At 45.1% G+C, this 13,410-nt stretch overlaps 1 protein-coding gene across 3 annotated transcripts in view; it reads right to left on the reverse strand.

The window, feature by feature from the left end:
- Positions 1-534: 534 nt before the first annotated feature.
- LOC125885983 (adhesion G protein-coupled receptor L1-like) overlaps positions 535-13,410 on the reverse strand; it is a 31,347-nt gene continuing 18,471 nt past the window's right edge. The window contains exons 9-25 of one of the 3 annotated variants that reach the window (XM_049571872.1): positions 12,981-13,084; positions 12,656-12,841; positions 12,502-12,540; positions 12,230-12,410; positions 12,005-12,127; positions 11,612-11,829; positions 10,166-10,339; positions 8,572-8,784; positions 8,256-8,476; positions 8,036-8,102; positions 7,799-7,887; positions 5,862-6,030; positions 5,622-5,771; positions 5,426-5,522; positions 5,229-5,339; positions 3,911-3,931; positions 535-3,592 (exon numbers count right to left, since the gene is read on the reverse strand). In XM_049571872.1, coding sequence (XP_049427829.1) covers positions 1,593-3,592; positions 3,911-3,931; positions 5,229-5,339; positions 5,426-5,522; positions 5,622-5,771; positions 5,862-6,030; positions 7,799-7,887; positions 8,036-8,102; positions 8,256-8,476; positions 8,572-8,784; positions 10,166-10,339; positions 11,612-11,829; positions 12,005-12,127; positions 12,230-12,410; positions 12,502-12,540; positions 12,656-12,841; positions 12,981-13,084 — 4,163 coding nt within the window. In that variant the 3' untranslated portion in view covers positions 535-1,592. Of the gene's footprint in view, positions 3,593-3,910; positions 3,935-5,228; positions 5,340-5,425; positions 5,523-5,621; positions 5,772-5,861; positions 6,031-7,798; positions 7,888-8,035; positions 8,103-8,255; positions 8,477-8,571; positions 8,785-10,165; positions 10,340-11,611; positions 11,830-12,004; positions 12,128-12,229; positions 12,411-12,501; positions 12,541-12,655; positions 12,842-12,980; positions 13,085-13,410 lie in introns of all 3 variants that reach the window. The other 2 variants (XM_049571871.1, XM_049571873.1) reach the window with 2 other exon arrangements.

Here is a 13,410-nt window from a genome sequence, read left to right on the forward strand (position 1 = left end):
GCATAATGGTTCTGGTCCATGGTCCTGTCCTGCCAGCTGTCCCTTTTATGCAGACATTGTTTTGACACTGTTACTTCCTCCACTGCCTGCTTTAAGGTGAGACAAATGTGTCCCCCCATTTTGCGACTGTACCTGTGTGATGCAGAGGCATAAGGGCGTGAAATTCGTGCCTTGGAGAGGTGTAAAAGGGGCTCAAGTGAAGTCACAAGTCATTGGTGTTAATGTCTGAAAATCCAAGGCGAGTTGCAAGGGGTTTGTTTTGTTTTTGTCAAGTCTAAAGTCATCAAATTTGTGACTCGATGTTTAGTATAGTAACTACAAACTGTAGCTGTCAGATAAAGGTATTGGGGCAAGAAGTGCAGTGTTTTATAGAGTTGTGGAGTGGAAATATAATGTAGCAAGAAATGGAGGTACTAACGTAAAGTACAGGTACCTTACATATAGTGTATACTGTTCAACCACTGTGTGTAACAGTACTTTTATCTTTATTTCTTTCTCCTCATTATATGCATCAACAGTCTTTCTTCTCCTCCTTTTCCATCCAGATACCTTTCTCCTTATTGTGAACCCCTCCGTCTGTCTGTTCATCCACACAAAGAGAAAGACAGTACCATTTATTTCACATGTTTACTTGAACTTCAATAGCAATACAAGACAATCAGAACACTTGAGGTCGATATGTACAAGGATCTCAGGGGGTTGCAGAAAAGTTCTGAGGTTTCTCATGATCTCTGGCTCTGGAGTCAAGAGTTCTGTTGCTATGACAAACTCCATGGCAACGAGTTCCATCACCGACAGTTTGTGGCGAGCGGAGGGAGGGGCGGAGGCGGGGGGTTTTGGTCTTGATGTGAAATGGGATTGGTCAAGAGTTCAAAATCAGTAGGAGGGGATGTGTGTAAGAGGCCCCCCAGTTGATATTGATAAAATGCTTCACTGTGATACATTAATTATACAAGAATGATGTATATACACACACTCGCACACACATTTGTCCTAACACGCACGCATGCTCATCAAGCTACACACGCAGGCACGCACGCACGCTCGCACACACACACGCTCACACACACACACTTTCATACAGTATGTAGCCTTGTAAAGCCACTATAAAGTCATGCACATGTTCTTTGAAAGGATTTTTTTGGCAACACACAAGTGCTTCTTTGACACACTGTTTGCTTGCTACAGGGAAGGGCAACACCCAGCCGACGAACCAATAGAAACTTAGACGATGGGCCAATAAGGATAAGCACCAATGAGACGGGAGGACACAGCAGGGTTTCGGGAAAGAGAAGATAAGGAGAGGAAGTGGAGGAGGAAGAGTTATAAATGGATCACAGTCATAGAAAAGTAACAAAACATGAAAAGGGGGAAGTCTCGTGGTGATCGGGAGATAGAATCAGGGAGGAGCCATCACTGTCATCATCATTACCTTTATCATCCATCATCATCATCATCATCATCATCATCATCATCCTCTTTATCATCATAGTCATCATCATTTCCATCAGTTTGATCATCATTATTTGTTATTATCACCAGCTTCTTCCTCCTCCTCCCTGGTTTCTATGCCCCGATCACCACCGCCCTAGTCACAGGCTCGTCACCCGCTGCATCTGTCCGTCGTCTCCCTCCGAGGTTGGCTCCGGTGTGTACGCTGCCTCTCCATTTGATGGCAGCGGTGGCGGCTGGTAGAAGGTCTGCAGGTGATTTGGCCGTGGGCCCAGCGGTGGTCGCCCCAGGCTGTAGGGCAGTTCCAGGGCGGGCCGCTGGGGCTGGCCGCTGGGGCTAACTTCTTCTGGACCTTCAGGGCTGCTGTCGGGGTACGAGAGGGTCGGAGGGGAGGTGCGGGTGTAGAAGCGAGGAGGGGAGCTGCTTCGGCTGTACACCTGGGGGGAGTGGCGGGTGTAGAGATTGTTTGGAGGCGAGTTAGTGTCTCGGGGAGCAAAGATATTCGTTGGGGGAGAGCTTCGCGGGAAGATGCTGAGAGGAGGCGAGCGCCGGTCTCCGGGGTAGAGCGGGGAGGGGTTTGAATCTCGGGCGTAGATTGGTGAGGAGTCGGGGTCAAGGTCAAGGTCAGGAGTCAAAGGCAGAGCAAAGCTGTCAGAATCCTCTCGTTCACCGTGGAACCGAACAGACCCTCTTTCTTTCCCTCGTTTCCTCCCATCGAGACCGCCATCTTTGCTCTCGAACAGGAAAGATTCATCCCTGTCTATATCCATCCCTCCTCTCCACACATCCAGCGCTCTATCCTTTTGTTTCTCATTGTCTCGTTCAATCCCTGCTCTCCATCCATCTCTGTCCTTTAAAAACAAGGATTCATCTTTCTCTCTATCCATCCCGCCTCTCCATCCGTCAATCCCAAAGTCTTTCTTCTGAGTTATAAAAGTCTCTTCCTGGTCCGTCTCTGCTCCTCCCCGCCAAACCTCCATCCTTCCACCTCTCTTCTCCAGCAGATGAGATTCCTCCCTCCCTCTCTCCATTCCACCTCTCCATTCATCCATCTCTCCATCTCTCGTCTGAGAGGCAAAAGACTCGTCCCTCCCTCTCTCAGTTCCTGCCCTCCATTCGTCCATCATTTCATCTCTTTTTAAGAGAAATGTCTCGTCCTTCTCTCTGTCCTGGCCTCTCCATGTCTCTGCGCCTGCCTCCCTCTGTTTCATCAGCAGCGGCTCTTCCAGAGCCTTATACAGGGGCTCAGACTCCTGTGGTGGAGGGGGAGGAGGAGGCGGGAGGGGCCTGTCCCGGTAGCGCTCCCTATCTCTCTCCCTGTCCCTGTCCCTGTCTCTGTCTCTGTCTGTGACTGCGTTTGGCTCCACTGCGCCACGATGGCGGGACAGAGTACCAGGTGTGCGACTGAGGGTTGAGTAGGGCCTCGCCTGAACATCAGGGGGACGTGCTTGTTGCCTGTCCTGGAGCCCGCGACGACTCAGAGTGCCTTGCAACGACCTGTCCCCGTCTTTAAGCAGCTCACGGGACTCAGAGTCCCCAGAAACTCGTGAGTGTGACCAGCCATCTTGCAAGCGCTGTGTTGTGGCGTGATCCTGTCCCTTTGTTGTAGAATGTGTCTCAGGGTCCTGTGTGTGGTGCCGTGTATGCGCCCAGCCTTCTTGTGCATTGTGGCGTGCGTTCGGCTGCATGGTGGCAGCCCAGCCCTCTTGGGGTGGTGGCTGTGCGTGTCGAGTCAAAGTGGCAGTGTGTGTGAGAGCCGCCCTATCATGGTGGTGAGGCCTTGCCAGGCTTCCATAGCGTTCAGGAGGAACAGGCATGGCAACTGAGGGCCTTAGGTTGCTCTGTACCAGCTCTGAGATGATCATCTTTTCCAGTGCCGCTGCATCAGAGAGGTTACGGCGCATTCCAGCACCGCTGCTCAGATCTGTGGCCCCGTGGGGGGTGAGGAGGGCCGGGGAGATGTCATCACCTCCTATCCCGACTCCTCCCTCCCGCAGAAGGTCAGTGCTACCCACCACTCCAGCTCGAGATCCAGGTGTGGTACCCAGACCGTGCAGGGTGAAGGTGTTGGGGGTGTATCCTCCATTGAGACACACACTGTCCAACCCACAGGACTCCTGGCTCTGAGACACACCACCCTCTGTTGGAGGAAACAGGAAGATGACAGTTACCAAACGGGGATACCATAAAACATTCACACTGAGACATTCACATGAATGAACGTATGAATGAATGAGCAGAGTTTAAGGTTCATGTGTGGTTTCACCAACAAGATTTGGATATTAACAATATTCTTTACTGAAATGTTCGATTATGTGGCCACATGGGAGGGATGTATGTTATGTCGTCATGGTCTATGAATAATTACTGTGTGCAAATGTTGCACGGGTAGTCTGTGAACTGCACAAGGAAGTGGCGCTCAATGATTTGAGTGAGCACAACAAAGGAGAGCTCATACTCTGCTTGTTTCTGAAGGTTCCTACTGGTCCACGTTAAGACAGAGAGACAAAGAGGGAAAGGATCAAAAAACATTTAAAAGACAAACATTTCAAGGTCAAAAATTAAAAACAGAACACCACACTGGTATAAAACAAAAACATTGCAAGGTTTAATTTCAAACTTTTAGACTGTACAGAAACAGAAAAATAAAAAATTGTACTGAGCAAAAGTCTGAAGCCACATCAAAAAATTCAGACAGTAGAGCCCAAGCGGTCAATTGGATACCTGATATTATGAAGCAATATTATCTTACCAGCATATAGGCATATAAGTAATTTATGCCAGCAAGAAAAATATCTTTGAGCTCAGTTAGAAACAGTGATGTCATCACATAGCTTTTTAATATAAGAGAGCATTTACATTTCATTTGTCCTGCTCATATTCACAAATCTTAAAACCCAAATTCAAAGGATCCTTTTAGTTTTAATTTCTAAGACTCTGGAGGGAGGAAGAAACTGGAGGGATTTACTGCTGGATAATTATTTTTATACGCTAACAAACTCCCCTCGAAGTAACACTCGTTCCTTCATGTTAGAATACTGACAAACACCAAGAAGGGAGAGCACATTTTTGCAGTCATTAGATCCTTACACTGGCTTCTAGTTAGATATAGAATTGACTTCAAGGCCCTACTTATTGTCTGTAAGTCACTCAGCGGTCTGGGCCCAAAATATATTGCAGATATGTTTGCTCTCTCACGTGTGTAGGAAGTGGTCAGTAAGTGGTGCCAGAGTTCAATCTAAGAGTGTTGAAACGGCTTTTAGCCATTACGCTGCCCACTGCTAGTAACACCACGATCTGTGACCTGTCAGATTCTGTGACCTAGTACCAGACTCTCATAACAAACGGCTGAGTTTTGTGAGTTGTTGAGCAGTTGGGATTGGGGTTTTGGGGCAGGGTCACACCATCTGACACAGAATTCAATGTTTTTACTGGAACCAGCTCTCCTTGGAGCTAAGATGTGCTGCAACTGTCAGTTTTAAAATGATGCTAAAGACTTTTTATTTCTTCAGCTTTTAATTAATCAGTTTTTCATGATACCTTAAAGGTAGCGTATAAATAAACTTGCCTTGCCTCCATAAATACTAACTACATACAGTAGGTAAGTTGCCCTTTATAGCTGTTTTTTAATGTGGCGTAACAGATTTGCATGGTACTGTGAGCACACATAAGTAAAAGAAACTGTAAAAGATACCAACATAAAGAGGGAGAGTGAGTAAGCTGTGTAGGAAATGTCATAATTAGGAAGAATGACAGGACATTGTAGTGAAACATACCTGTGGAGGTGAAGGGTTGGTTGTATCCCTGGGCGAGCATCGTGTCATAAGGAGAGGCTCCGGCGTGAGTCTGCAACACTGGATTAGTGAGGAAATGGTTCCCCAGAGCAGCTGAGGAGAGAGGGAGAGAAATAAATATGACATTCTTGAACAACAGGGGAGGCAACGCTGACATTTAACAGAAAGAAAATCTTCACCGCGGTTAAGAGTAGGTGTGTTGTTAACGTCTGCAGCGATGAAAGAAGATTCAGTCTGTCTGCGAACAGTGTCATTCCACATCCTCCTGATTCGGCTCTGGAACAGAAATAATCCACACAAGGTCAAACTGACTCAGACACAGGAAGAGCGAGACAAAGAGCTACAGACTGAGAGGTTTAGTGTACTGTAATGTACCTGTCTGTTCGCAGTAGCTCTCCGACTCTGGCTGCTGGTGTAGCGGCTGTTGGACCTCAGGGCGGCACCTTTGACAGAGTCTGGAGAGCTGGAGGAGGAAGTGGCGCAGCACTGCGAGAGGCGCAGACATCGACCGTAGTCTTTCTGACCCTACACGCAATATTAAAACATATTTAGTCACAAATAATGATGTTACAGAGTCTTGCAGTTACATAATGACGCATGAACACAGAGACAGACCTTCCTGGCAAGGGTGCAGTGCAGTATGGTGATGAGGAGGCCCTGGGCGGTGTTGAGGGAAGAAAAGAGGTAAGCCAGGAGGAGAGACGGCGCACACAGGAACATCAGGCCTGAGGACCAGGTGACGCTCTGCAGGAAGAGCAGCGTCAGGGAGCCCACCGCCCACGCCCTGGAAATGACATTTAATTTTCAGTCTGATAAGTGATTTTAACGAGAGTTCACTCACCTAAATCTCCTAGAATGATTGTGCAATTAGATTTTTCAGGTCCTAAAGCTTTAAATAGCACAGAGAAGGTATCAAGGGAAATTTCAGTGTTTTCAACCAGGACCCTATTTTCCCAGGTTTTTGTGTCCGAGTAACTAATGAGAACAACAAATTTTGAAATTGGTCCAGTATTCAGGAGACCACTGCTGCCAGCAGTGGAGAAACAGGCTGCAGCGTAGCGTTAATGAGAAATTGTGCACCATCAATTTACGTCTACTGCTTGTTTTTGCTACTGACAGGTTCAGATTGTTATCTGAAGTGTCTGACAACATTACGGAAAATACCCTACAGAGACAGACCTTTTTGTTGAAGAGTAAGTTCCTTTTCATTCGATCAAAAACAGCCCAGAAATTGCTATCGCCAAACCCACCAGACTCCATTTAAATGAACTGTAATTTTATCATCGTAAAACACACTTCATTCAAAGTTAACAGAAACAAAGTAAAGCTCAAAAAAACAGTCTTGGTTCATCTCTCCACTGTTCCAAAGATCACCAACCCTAGTATGGTTAGAATAAACCCTTAATTCACCAATTTAGATGTGAAAATATGCTGGCTCTAAAATTACTGTTTATTTAAATGGAGTCTGGTGAGAGTACCAATAGCAATATCTGGGTTGTTTTTGGTTAAACAAAATGGTCTCTATCCATAGGGATCCTTTCCATAATGTTGTCAGACACATGAAATAACAATCTGAGCCTGTCAGTGGCAAAAACAAGCACTTTTAGTGGACGTAAACTGACGCTGCACAATTGCCCCAAGTGGTTACACTGCAGCCTGTTTCACAGCTGCTGGCTGCAGAGCTTTCACACAATACAGGACCAATTTAAAAAAAGAATGCTGTCTTCATTAGTCATTTGGACACAATATGAGAAAACACAGTCCAGGTTGAAAAAGACCAAAGTTACACTTTAATTGTGTTTCTACTTTAAAGGGCAGCTCAACCATGGACACAAAAAACTGCTGTGCATGTATCTGATATCAATGTCTAGCAAGGTAAAGAAGAGCTTGCATACATCCACATCATCCTCAAGCTTCTCTGAGCTTAATTAGAAACTGAAAAACTACAAAAAAAAAAAAAAAAAACATTTTTCATTTTTACAGCACAGCTAAGGTTTGGCCTTTACGTATTCAAAATGCAGAGATGCAAAATAGTTCATGCTGCTGTCAAAACTGCTGAAGTGCATTTTATTATTGTCTTCCAAAAGCTCCCAAAGCTTGACTTGAATTTATTTAAAATGATGGAGCTTTACCATATCCCATCTGTTTCATGAAATTCACATTGGCTTAAATATCTTCAATAACTAAAAATCTCTAAATACTGGCTTCTCCACGCATAACAGACTGTCTCCAGCTCAAGAAACATTCATACAAAACTTGTTTTTACAGTTTTCTTTTAACTTTAATATCTGGTTTAATCAGGTGTTTGGGTCACTATTCAACATTACACAACAACTATGAAAGATAATAAAATTATAATAACAGTACAGATGAAAATGCCACAGGAAGGCAGAGAAAACATCAGTAAAATTTTCTATCAACCTGTTTCAGTTTATCAATGCGACTTTACTACATTTCTCTAATTACCGTGTGATCGGAGCCAAAGCTGCTGAAACACAACGAGCTCTAGACATAATCACCCAAAACAGATCAGCATGAGACACTGTACTTACCTCAGGTTGTCATGGCGACTGGAGTCTGGCTTCAAAGCAGCAGTGCTGTGCATCTTATGTAAGGTCATCACCAGGACAACCAGGTTCAACTAATGGACAAAAAGATTGAACAGCACACACTGTTTCAAATGTACTCATCAGTAATGACTCAGCGTGATGTCATTACACGCTGATGATCCAGGATATATGACAATGTATGAAAAAGGTTGGCGTTTGTGTTTGAGCGTGAGCTCTGACCGTAATGATGACACCGACGGGTCCAAGGAAACTCCAGATGAAGTAATTGTCTGTTCGCAGCCAGCATCTACACACACGCACACAAACATAGAAGCACACAAACTAATCAGTGTAAATTAAGAATATCTAAAAAAGCTGACACAAGAATTGAAATATGCAGGAAAGGAACTGTCTCCATCCAAAAACATGCACACAGACACACACAGGTCAGTCAACGTACGCAGATTTTGAGCCGTAGCCTCTGAAGTCTATGGCTGCGGACACGGCCACCACCAGCCCAGGAATAGAATAGCCACACAGGTAGAAATACTTCCTCCTGGAGTTACGCCCCTCAAATACCTCCCTCTGCAGCAAGTACAGTTCCACCCCCTCCAAACACAACCAGCAAAACACTGACAGCAGGGAGAAGTGCAGCAGGCCAGCAATGATGGAGCACACAACCTGCAAATTTGGATAGACAGGGAGGAATACTTCACAAAATGCTACCGCACACAAAATGCTTTAAACTACAGCCACAGTCACATCTGAGCACTCACTGTGTATTGTGTCTTGTTGGCACCAACAAGGAACAGCAGCTCTGTGATGAGCAGGTTGGCCCACAGGTTGCAGTGGATGGTGCTGTGGTCTGTGTGCCAGGGCGCCCCCTGGCAGCACAGCGTGGTAAGGCAGGTGGCCAAACACACCAGCGCTACAGAGATGCCAACCCAGGAAACCACATAGACAAGAAGCTCTTCTACACCGACCCCGAACTGATGAAGAGAAGGCAAGAAGACAGGAAAGGAAGAAAAGACAGATTAAAAAACATGTTTTATGTGATCATAAAGAGCGCATGTATGAATGTAGGCAGATATTTGTGATGTGGTGTGGAGCGCTCGTGTGTCTTTTCCTCTGGTTGTGTGTCCCTGTGTGTTACAAAACATCTATTCAGATGAATAAAATCACACCGAACAAAGAGAACATCTTGCAGAGAAACACTTAATTCAATTTCATGGCAGGACAAAATAGCCTGCAGCATTTATCACTCTCCCTCTCTCTCTTACAGCTACAACCACACAATTATCACCCCCTCTGTGTTTGATTTTTAAACAACATTTTGGAGAGCACGGTGGGGGTGAAGTCCAACTGTGCTTCAGCAAATGGGTGCATAAAGGTGGAGTCAGGAAGCTATTGTTGGCCGAGGATGGAGCTGGATTTATGAAGTTAAAGGTTGGCACCTGGCCAACTGAAAAGAAAACTATAGCAGTAATGATGTTGAATATAGGCCATTCATATGTATCCACAAGTGCTGCATGCACAGAGAAAACTTGTGCATGCCTATCTTCAGTGCGGTGTGCATTTTGGCTTATAATCTGTAAAATTAAACACACTGAAAGTCAAGGTGAGTGAGATAACATTTTGCTACACTGTCGTCCTCCTGTACAAGAGGAGGTCCATGCAAATGAAGCAAAAGCACACACATACTGTCGCCTTAAATCTGCTGCCTGACCGCCGTGAAGGTGATTTAAATGGATATATTATTCATGACTTCTAAAAAATAATGTATAGGCTCATGCTAAAGTAATCTCTCTCAATCATCACTTATGACCCACTAGAAGCGTGTGGCAGTGTATTTATACGCAGAGACTCTGCCCTCTGCCTGTATTTTCTTATTTTGCTGTGGGCATTTCTGGGCATGTAGCCTCCACCCAAAAACAACGTGCAGGGGAGGTCGGGACTTTTTTAAAAAAGAGTTTTGAGCAGATACTTGCAGCACACATCCAAGAGGAAGCTACAGAAAGTGTGGACACAGTACCAAAAAAAAAGCAGACAAAGCTTGCTCCAAAAGAGTGAATCTGTGGTTGGCTTTCACTTTTTCTTCCACAGGCAAGCACTGAGAGGATGAAGAGCGACGTGGAGTTGGCCGGTTTTCTGTTGGACGCGTAGGTGCTGGCGGTTAGCTTATTTTGCTTGCTAAAGTTTCGGCTTCTCCATTACAACAAATTTAATGTTCCTACAACAGCGTAGTAGCTCGCAGTGTACATCCAAGTAATGAAGGGAGGAGAGGCCAAGTTTGAAGGATTACAAAGAGTAACCGACTCTTCTTCCATAATATACCTTTAAATGTGTTGTGTTGTGGTGTGTGTTACTCACAGCAGGTTGCTGATACGTCATGAGGACAGCATAGCTCGATAGATGGTTGCAAGCGCAGGTAGTGTGAGTGTTGTTGGTGTGTAACAGGCGGCAGCCCTGAGTGGACCACCTGCCATTGCCAGAAACACCTGATCCGTTCCAAAAAGAGCAGTTCGGGCCAAAGTGGTTCTCCAGCTGTGAAGACAAACACATATGAAATATATATTAGTGCCTTTAAAGAATACTTAGTAATCAGAGTCTGCACAGAAGGAATTTATGTCTTTGAGGGGACCTTTTATGATCTTTTTCATTTTCATGTTCATACTTATATGTATTTTGGGCCTCTACTGTAACTGCTTTAGTGTTCAGAAACACTCACATACACACCTCATTCTGTCTATGCTGAAACACCTGTATTCTCCCTCTGTTTGAAACGCTCCGTTTTAGCACCTGTATTTTTACGCCCCCCCTCCCGAAAAAGCCCAGTCTGCTTTGATTGGTCCATATTTCCATGTCATCCACATCTGCATCATCATTGCAGCCGGGAATAAGTGTAACAGAGAATAGCAGCACTTTTTTACCACAAAAAATCACCACTTAAAGCTTGTAAACCAAAATCTTCACAGCAGGGGAAATGATTTGAAAATCATTGATTCAGGAAGAAATTTACAAAACTGTCGACCAAGTTTCAATGTTTCCCTGACGTTACCACATAATTATATGTAGCATTGTAGGCTTTGTATCGTAAAAAATTGCAGAAGCATGCCTGGGGCAGATTGACATATAAAGAAATCTGTCATAGTGTGACGTCAAAAGAAGAAGAACTCACTGAAAACAGAGTATTCAGGAAAAATCTGAGGCCTTCTGCATACATTTACATCATTACTTGAAACTTTTCCTACATTAACATGAACATCTGACCTTGTTATAATATACGGTAGATCAGGGGAGTCAAATATATGAGCCAGGGGCCAGATCCAGCCCGCCAAAGGGTCCAATCCAGCCCTCTAGATGACTTTGCACACCTAATGTTGATGCACATGTGAAGGCTGAGAGGTTTCAGGAGCAATTTAAACAGTGAGCAGATACTTCATGTAGAATACTGCCTTAGAGGCTTTTCACTCTGACCAGAATACAGCTCTCTGAAATAACAACAAGTACTTTCTATATGGCCATATTTAAAGATATTGAACATTGTGCAAAATATTGCCAACCAGCAGCTTCAGTACAAAAGAATCTGTATCAGACTACTGTCTTAAAACAATATAAGGGGAGACCTACTGCTGAACTTCAGATTGTAAGGCAGGGGATGACTTAACCTGCTTCTTCATCAGCTTCCACTTCAAATTGGGCTATATGTGGCCCCTGAACTAAAATGAGTTTGACACCCCTGTGGTAAATATATGACAGAAAATGGAGAAAAGCATAAAGAGGTCCCCTTTAACATTAATTTTGAACCAAACAGACCTGCAGGTGCCTGAGAGTGAAGATGACAGGCTCGGAGAGGTACACTCTGTTGGATCCTCTGTGCACAGAGGCGGAGATGACATGAGAGTTGACCACCAGGCTCCTACGCCTGGCCTCTGAACCCTGACCTAGCCCCAGCCCAAGCCGCAGAGTCGAGTTCTGGGTGGTCAGGAAAGAGCCCAGGTTCTTATAGAGAGAGAGGACCAGCTTCACTTGGCCTGCAGAGGAAACAGGGACATAGTGATGAGCACATTTAACAGGAGACAGTTGATATGTGGAGGAAAACTAGTGTTATTTCCATAGCCAGTTACTTGTCTAACCCAAGCAATATATTTTATAATGCTGAGCTGTCACTGTGTAAAATGTTGATTAGTTTTGGTGTGCGTCACAGACCGTTGTTGCTGTACTGTTGCAGAGCCAGTGCTGATATCTGCAAGATGCTGTCGCTGTCGTAGGAGTGAGGAAAGGTCAGGTCCTGTATATCTGCCTCTGTATTTAGCACATACACCTCCAGATCTGTGCACACGCAGGAACAGATCAGACACGAAAGCTTAGATGAAGTGCTAATTTTCACGACGTGGAGAGCAAAAGAAATAAATAAAGAGAGAGACCACATACCAACATTTGGTGCTCTGTCACTGAAGCGACCTTCATAGAGATTGTTAGCCAATAGGAATGCTCCTTTCTCTACCGCGTCTAACAGCAACGATGCCGAGCGGGACTGATCAACACTGCTCATATCCGCCCAGGACACCAGAGCCTCAGGACCCAACAGGTTATCAACTGTCTGAACGACGGCCTAACAGAGAGACAGAGAGTATTTCATTCTCACTCCTGATCTTTATCTCACTATCTATCCGTCTGCCTGACAGTCTGCTCGTCTCTCTTACCTGAACGTAAGCTTTGCAAGTGCGCTCCCTCTTCTGCAGCTGAAAAGATGAAAAACATCTATTGTTAGAATCATCATCGTTGACATTTCCACTCTCATTTCCAGGAAAGGTCAAGTACATGTACACTTCTGCACTGACAACAGGAACAATTTACCTTGTTGTAATTCCGTGCTGCCGACTCTTTATTGGCTGGTCTCAAGGCCTGGAGCTGGGAGTCCAGGATGTCTAATAGCTGTTCAATCAGCTTGACCGACATGCTGACATCACCGGCATAGATCCGTCCCCGGGTCAGGTTGACCAACTCCCCGGCGATGTTGGCCGCGTTCTCTCCGCTCTTAATCTGGAGTGAGGTGGGGGCGTTTGTAATGTCAAATGTTTTGACATTTAAGAGAGAACTGCTTGCTGAGTGGCTTTAGGGCATTTGCACAGCGTGTATATGTGTGTGTTCGTGTGTGTGTATTTGTGTGTGCGAGACTAACCTTTTGTGCAATTTGGCTGACCCAGGGAGAGGTGCAGTTGGAAAGGTCAGGCCCTCTGGAGCTCCAGCCCACCGGAGACTGCATGCACTGATAGGAGGCTATACCTGCAGAGACAGACGGGGTGACACAGACTGTCAGAAAAAGGAAGGATAGCTTGAGTTGTGCAGGACCTGGGGTGGTTTGTCACTTCTCTTTCTCCTTGCATGTTTTCCCATGCGGCCCAATAACACTTACCTAATGTAAAAGTAAGGACTTTTTAAAAATAAGGCAACCATATATAGATTTTATGGCAAAAAGGGCAGCTTCAGGGACTAATGGTGAATATGCAGCTCTGTAATGTGTTTATTTAGCTTTCCAGTGCAAATTGTAATGTGATATACAGTAGCAACTTTCCTACTGTCAAAATGGCAACCAAAGCATGTAACTCTCT

Source organism: Epinephelus fuscoguttatus, linkage group LG3 (assembly GCF_011397635.1).
Source record: "Epinephelus fuscoguttatus linkage group LG3, E.fuscoguttatus.final_Chr_v1".
Taxonomy (NCBI): Eukaryota; Metazoa; Chordata; class Actinopteri; order Perciformes; family Serranidae; genus Epinephelus; species Epinephelus fuscoguttatus.